Below are 8,176 nucleotides of genomic sequence, written 5' to 3'. Positions count from 1 at the left end.
AAAAAATCATATCTTGTTACGCACGTGTTCAGTGTAAAAGAGAGAAAATGGCGGGGAAAAACTATTGGCCTAATTTGTTACAGTGAAAAAATTATAATATTATAACTTTCTTTTTTATTTTATTTTTAGGATTAGCTCAGTGAGAGTCCGCAAAGCGGGTGTGTGTGTGTGATGTTGTGATTTGTGATTGTGACAGATGAACACATGGGATTAAATAGTGCTTCTAAGTGTAATCCCAGCTAATCTGGATCCAGTTTCTCTCAGCCCGGTGTGGAACGTGCCTGACAGACATCCTCCAGCCCGCAGAGAATGCCCCCTCAAGCATGCCTCTCCTTTGAGTTATGTGGGTGCTGCTCAAGTGAACCATGCCTCTCCTTTGGGTGCTGCTCGGGTGAACCATGCCTCTCCTTTGGGTGCTGCTCGGGTGAACCATGCCTCTCCTTTGGATGATGTGGGTGCTGCTCGGGTGAACCATGCCTCTCCTTTGGGTGCTGCTCGGGTGAACCATGCCTCTCCTTTGGGTGCTGCTTCTGCTGCAGTGGTCCATACCCAGAGTTCTCCCCTGTCCGCCTCTCTGCACCTGCACATCTGCCCAGGCCGCACAGGAGCCCAGGTAACCTCCACAGTGCTATTTTTTCTGACAGCTGTTCTGTTCTATTGTTGATATTTTTATAGGTAAAATCTCAAAGTGGAGGCTTCAAGAGTAGTATCAAATTGAATGGTTAGAACTAGAAAAACTCCAAGGCATGTGATGTCCTCTATTAACTTCAGTAAACAATAAGTGCAGCAGGTGGAGTATCTTAACGCTGCAGTTTACTTTAGACCCCCACAAACATGTTCTGACTCTTACAAGTTTAGGAGTTAATATTTTATTAAAGGGGACCTTTGCAAAATAGACTTGTATGAGCTTTTAACCATGTTACAAGTGTGTTCCCTCATCATTAGCTCACTCCAAGTTATAATTTGATTGTTTCATGCATGTCTGAGTAATCCTGAATTGGCCTGCATTTTCACCTGTCCCCTATCTCCACCCACTGTTTTGTACTTACGTGTGATTATTTTAAAATGCTACTATGAAGAGATGGAGCCTATCATTTCTGTAGTTTTAAACAGGAAGTCAATAATAATCCGCATATGTTATAGTTTGATAATAAATCCCTGAAAAAGCATGTTCTTTAATGGCCCTGCCTAGGGGTTTTCAATATGCCACAAAAATGAATATCACGTTTTTCATAGAACCAGATTCCAATTTTATCACGATTCATGTTCTTATCATGTATGTTATACTGCTTAAAGTGTAACTAAAATCATCTGCTTGGTTCACTCTGCCTATCATTCAATTAAAGTATACAGAGGCTGACCAATAGGAGAAATGGGTGGAGAAAAGTATCTATAGTATTGTGATCTGATATTTTGTGTTTAGCTCAGGGTTGACACCTTTTGTTGTTCTTGTAACTGTATATTTGTTCTATAGTGAGTTGAAACTGCTGTTGTTTTGCTCTTGTTTTCGCGTGGGTTACAGCTACAGTAGCCCTTGTTTTCAGAAAATAAGCAACCAGAAGAAATTTGGCTTTCCTTACACCAGAACACTACAGTATGTAAAGTATGCATGTAGTGTATTTGAGCTGCATTAAACAGAAAAACACTCAATCATGATCTGACGACTTATCAATATGACAAAAACAGCAGATTGTCACATGGCTGAAATCACAACTGGATTTTTATCATCTTATCTCCAGGTCTGTGCTGTGCAGTGACCCAAGGATCCTCACTGTCCCCACCAATGTCCCCATCAACACAGTCAAGCTGAGGCTGGAGAGGACCCAGATCTCCAGGCTCCCCCGGGCAGCCTTCTACAATCTGTCAGAGCTGCGTTTCTTGTGGTTGACCTACAGCACTCTGAGATCCGTGCATCCCAGCAGTTTTGTCAACCTGAAGACTCTCAGGGAGCTGCGACTGGACGGGAACCAGCTCACCACCTTCCCATGGGAGGGGCTTAGAGACACGCCCCGCCTCCAGATCCTAGACCTCCACAACAACCGCCTGTCCAGCCTCCCTGCACACGCTGCTCTGTCCCTGGCTAACATCACCTTTCTGGACCTTTCTAGTAACAGGTATTGCAGACTCGTTAGGACAAGTGGTTGAGCGGTATATGGCTAAGAAGTACAGTACATGTATTATGAATGTAGTGTGATAGAACTAGTTATATATAGACTATTTTCTGTTTTATGTTATAGTGTTGTTTTCTCATCAAAAACAGAGTTGTGTTTTGTTACATTCACACATGTTTAACCCACACACTCTGCATATTTAGCCTGAGTTCTTCTCTCAGACTCAAAACACTCTGTTCCACCTTGTGATATACAGGATGTGCTCCACTATGTTTTTTAAACTCCAAACATCTTCACTAGTAGTATGATATCACATGTATCATCCAAATGATACCACGTGGTGTCATTTGGATGATTTCAGCTCTGGAATTGCCAGTCGCTAATGAACTAAAAGTAAAAGGTAGCTGTTGACACCACAAGGTGGAACAGAGTATTTTGAGCTTTGGAGATGTAAACCAGGATTATGTAAACATGTGTGAATGAAACAAAACACAACTCCAAGTATGTTGTTGAGGTTAACAGCATTATAATATGACTTAAGGCTCACAAGAATCCATTTTGTGTAATATTGTAATATAGGACCTTTAAAATATATCAAAAATTGCTTTCAGTATTAACTTCCTGAACACAAACAATAGAGACTTTTTATCTTCTTCCTCCAAAGTCTGAACTCTTCTCCAAACCACATGCTTTTACAGACAGAGGATTGGCTGTAGACCTCTCCTTTAAAAAGACCCATTATTGCACAGTCCCAGATTCAGTTAAAGGTGAGACAAAAACATAATGTCATCAAGTAATATATGTGAGAATTGTAATAAAGGATGTCTGTACATTTCATAAGTTAAAATATTTCCAAAATGTGTCAAATTATTAAATAAACGTTCAAGTTGCATATGTATAGCTCCTATGTGAACCAACTTTATTGAACCAAAGGCTGCATGCAACATAATAGACTGCTAAAAATATAGTTAACAAAGAGCTTGCATTTCACATTCATTCAGGAGGGAATACGTATGTACTGTACATGTTTTGACCTGGTTTATATCAGTATCTCCTGCCTGTAGTTTAAAGATCCAATATTACACAAAATTAACTCTTGTGAACTTTAAGCCACATTATAATGTTGTTACCTTATTAAAAAAATACCCGGAGTAGTGTTTTGTTTCATTCACACATGTTTGAGTAATGCTTTATTAGTAGTCTGTCCACATCTCCCAAACTCAAAATGCTCTGTTTCACCTTGTGATGTCATGAAGTAGCAGTTTTCAAGTTAATAGCTACTTTTTACCTTTTGTTCAGTAGAGATTGGAAAGTCCAGAGCTGAAATTATCCTTTGCTGTAGTGGGTACTATATAACTTCTAAATAAGGTATTACAATAGTTCCCATGTTGTGAGTAATTGGCATCTCTCCCCCACAATGTACCCAGTGTTCCCTGCCCTGTTATAGACTGATAGATTGACTTAGGCATTCCCGACTGCTGTGTGATGGACATGTTTTGCAGATTGACGCTGTTACCTGCGGAGCTGCTTGACCTGTGGTTTCCTCTGCCTGGACAGCAGCAGAGCACTGTCCAGAGGAGAGTGTTAGGTACAGTACAGTTTGTATGTTATGACTGATATATTGACTTTTATTGACTTAAATTAAGGAGCTGTGAGCTATTTTCTTCATTACTTGGTCCAAAGCAAACTGTTACATTTAAGTCGATCTGCTTAAAATGTCTTCTGTCAGTCAACACATTTTTAGATTGATAAAGGTGACGTTATATATTAAAGGTACACTATGAAACTTTACTGGTGGAGGGTCTGCTGCTTGCTTGTCTTCATGGAGATGTTATTGCTTTGCCTGGAATGCTCACTGCTATTACATCTTAATAAATGTATCTATCTCCATGGACACAAGCAGGTGACACCCCGAGCCAAGTTACAGGCCAGATCTGTAAAGAGGCGACCCTGCTCACAGTAAAGAGGCTTGTCGAGAGTTAAATTCCTTGTCTTCTCCAATAAAGAACACATGCCAAAAAAGTGCTCTCCTCCTGACTGTTTTGGTTTAGAGTCACATGTTTGAAATTCCTTGCTTCCTGTCTTTTAGGTCTCCATGACAACCCATGGCAGTGTGACTGTCAAATCTCCATGGTAGCGTCCCTGTCGGTGTCCCTGGGAAGCCCTGTGGTTCTGGTGGACCCTGTGCTGATATGCGTTCGTTCTGTGGGTCAGGGCGGGGCTCTGCTGATGCCTGTGCAGTGGTCTCGCTGTATGAGACCCTCCGTCCAGCCTGCAGCCACCCGTGTCGTGTCCCCCCTCGGCAGCAACGTCATCCTGCGCTGTGAGGCCACAGGCTACCCCACACCCACCCTCAGCTGGGTCAAGGCGGCTGCATACTCAGGTGACACAGGTGACACAGGTCAAGGTAGAACAGGGACATTCTGAGCTTGGATCATTGCACTTTTTCTCAGTTACCAAAATTGTAAGATTTTTAAAGCAGAACTAAGTAACTTTCTGCAATATAACTTCCCCTGCAGCTCCCTTATGAGAATATGATACGCACATTTTTTTATTTTCTTTTTTTTATTGAAGTAAGCCAATATAATCATATAAAATACATATACACATAATACTGACAAATATTTTTTAAAAAGAGCCAAGGTTTCCTCTTTGGGCCCTGTCGTCATATTGCAAGGCTGCACTCCACTTGGAGACCGCAGAGAGAGAATCTTCAAACCCGCCCGTAAATACATATTTAACCATCACAGGGACTTACAAAGTGCTTTAATTATTTATTAAGAATTAATGTAATAACACAACAGATAAACAGCAGATATGGTACAAATGTGCATGTGAGTAAAGTAGTTTGAGTTATGAACTGCTCCACTGGGGGCAGTATATATCCAGCTCCCAGATTAGTATTTCCTTCCAAATTGAAAAGCACTCTTGGATGGGAATTGAAATATCTCAGTCTTAAAAGCTAGTCCAGATGACTACATTAGAAACCTCTATTACTATGAAAAATTCTTGGATGAATAAGAGATTAGATTGACTCTTTCAAATACATTATTTATTTACTGTCATCCAAAAACAATATTTCTGTAGAACACTTGAGCCTTCAATCCAACATAAACCTTAAAAATGCCTTAACTGAATATTTTGCTTTTGTGGGCCCCCTAGTGGTGGATGGAGCTAAGTATATCCTGCAGAGCCTGCTCATGCCAGCACTCTGCTCTGGCTCATTGAAAAGGATAATGGTTTTATCTGATCCTTCCTCCTCTGTTCAGATTGCTGCCAACAAGAGATTTCCCCAGATGCTGATCAGCTGCCAAAGAGCCTGCAAAGCTGTAAGTGCTGTAGTAGTTGTAAAACCTGTGTCTCGTGAGCTGATTATTTTTGATAACCAATTTAATTCAGTTTTATTTGTGTGGTTGTGCTATTTTTTTTTTTTTTGGTTGCTTTAAGGATATTGTTATGTCAGTCGTTCATATGAGGGCACCAGTTACTTCACAAAAAACAACCTCATCCCTTAATTGGTCAACCTCTCTTTTCTTGCTCAATCAGAATAAGAATTAGTAGATAAAAATATATTAAGTATAGTAAATATAAGTCCAGTGGTCCCTTGCTATATCGCCGTTCACCTTTCACGCTCTCGCTGTATCGCAGCGTCCCGACCGGCCAAGGGACTGCAGACCACTGTCAATCAATCTCTGTCCGTGCCGTGTCTCCTGTACAGTACAGAATTCGTTCAGCCAAATTTACATAAATGTTCGATCGACACTACAGCAGAGCGGCACCAGGATGAAGAGGTACGGTCAGAGAAACAATGAAATACGCATCAGTCACTAATAATTAATTAAACAAGAGAGAAATGTGAGAAAATGTTAATGTCTGTCTGAGAAAAATGTATAAAGTGTGTGGTGAGGGGTTTTACAGCCTTAAAACATATATAATAATTGTAAAAAATAAAGCTGACTACTTCATGGATTTCGCCTATTGCGGGTTATTTTTAAAACGTAACCTCCGCAATAAAAGAGGGACCACTGTACACAGAAGTCAGAAATAGGTTCAAACTATGAAGAATTAAGTTGTAGTAAAAATGTAGTTGCCTGGCAAATCCAGACTGATATCTCTCTATTGTTTATATACAGGGATCTGGTCCCCACTCCCTTCGTTACGTCTAATTAGTCGCCTGTGATTTACAAGTACAATCAAATTCATCTCACCTCAGATACATTTTAATTAACAGTTTAGTGCTTCACTCATTGATACTGCAAAAATCAGCAATATTTTTCGGCCCCTGTATTTATAATTTTTTTTTTTTCTGTCCTCCCCATGTGTGTTTTGGATCCCAGGCAAGTGTTCATTTTGTTTTGCTTGGATGTTCCTCATGATTTTTAGGAAATACAGTTATTTAAAGGTACAGTATGTAACTTTCTGGATGTGGCACGTCATCTTCATGATTCCATGGAAATAGAATGTTAAACCCATACTCTGGAACTTTCTCAATAGAGATGGATATGTTTAATGCCATACTGTGAAATATTACAGTCAAAAGAACAACATGTAAATAGAAAATGAAAAAACATGCTTTTTTTCGTCTATTTTAGGTTGAAAAGTTACATATTGTGATTTTAATAATGAAAACAGTATATCGTCTTAAAAACATGATACCATTACTTCACTACACATTTAAATTCCCCATTTTCTGTTTGGTCCTCAGTCATGCAGGGCAGTCCTCGGGTGGGCGTGCGCTGGTCTGTCATCAGCTTAAATGGACTTTCCTATAATGACGCCGGGGAGTACCGCTGCCAGGCTAAAAACATGGCTGGTATATCCGAAGCCCCCATCAAACTCCGCATCGTGGGATTGAGCAGAACTAACCGACCACCGAAGAAACCTCCACCTTCTCCAAAACAACCACCCCAAAAGTCCAACAGAAGACCCAACCAGCTTTCTCCTCTGGACTCAGTATTACAAAAAACACTCAAAAATTCCACGGCATTGAACAAGACTTTGACATATCCCGACATTATTCCGAAATTTGTTCCAGATAAAAAGACCAAACGCCGCAAAATGAAACTACTAAACAAATCAAAAATAGACATCAAGAAATCAAACAATTCTACTTCACAAAGAGCTATGCAAGTTGTATAGAGTGCCTTCAATATACACAATTGTAAAATTAAATGGCCTATACATTCCCATAAACTACATACTGATATAGAGTTGTCAAATGTAAAATCAGATCCTTATCGATACTAACTTGATACTCATTTAAGCAAGTATTGTAACTAAAAAAGTCCCATTCACAGGACAGATATTAACCTTTCCTGAATAGCTTTAGAATCATCTCACGCTGTATCAGAATAAGTATAAAACCACATAGACGAGTATATGCCCATGGACCAATATGGAACCTGCGTAGACGACTGAGGGATTACACAGGTATAAGTCCAAGGGAATATAAAAGAAAATAATATTATTTAATGTTGAAAATCGCATTCTGTTGTCTAAAGAAAGAGTACTTTTTATTATCGTGGTATTAAGTATCAGAAATTAGACTTTTAGCATCGTGACAACACTACACTGGTATGTAGTTAACAAGGGTTATGTCTCATATGTTATAGAAAAACATAGGATTTATAGAACACATTTGTCTCAATTTGCGGTGTCATTACATTATGAGAAAAAGCCGCAGCACAAAACAAAAAAATAATAACGTAATTTAAAGCATCTGTAAATGTCGACGTGTGCAAATTTATTTAAGTAGAAATCTTTCAAGAGCTTACAAGAAAAGAAACAGCTATTTTAAAGAAGTGATCATTCAACTGTTAGTACTTTTCACTGAATTAATTTTGAAATAGCATGAGACATGCCTTAGTTTTCGTCAACCATGCGGCATTCATTCCCAAGCATTTTATTATATTATCTCCATCTTGATAATGCAGTGGAGCAATTTAACATGTCTCTCACTCTGCTTTCATGTGCGTTCCAAATATAGCTCGGCCATTTTTCTTGGCAATACCTGGCTAACGAACACAATGAGGTATGCGATCTATTTCCTCCATTCGTTGACAACT

The 8,176-nt window shown here is 39.4% G+C and overlaps 1 protein-coding gene across 1 annotated transcript; it reads left to right on the top strand.

Moving 5' to 3' along the window:
* The first annotated feature begins 506 nt into the window (after positions 1–506).
* Positions 507–7,173, top strand: lrit3b (leucine-rich repeat, immunoglobulin-like and transmembrane domains 3b). The gene is made up of 7 exons (XM_055231297.1): positions 507–613; positions 1,740–2,114; positions 3,614–3,699; positions 4,201–4,494; positions 5,381–5,440; positions 6,817–7,064; positions 7,147–7,173. The coding sequence occupies exons 1-7, from the start codon at positions 507–509 to the stop codon at positions 7,171–7,173; spliced, it is 1,197 nt and encodes a 398-aa protein (XP_055087272.1).
* The last annotated feature ends 1,003 nt before the right edge of the window (positions 7,174–8,176 follow it).

Source organism: Periophthalmus magnuspinnatus, chromosome 22, assembly GCF_009829125.3.
Source record: "Periophthalmus magnuspinnatus isolate fPerMag1 chromosome 22, fPerMag1.2.pri, whole genome shotgun sequence".
NCBI classification, from domain to species: Eukaryota; Metazoa; Chordata; class Actinopteri; order Gobiiformes; family Gobiidae; genus Periophthalmus; species Periophthalmus magnuspinnatus.
This window is presented reverse-complemented; position numbering and strand designations above follow the sequence as displayed.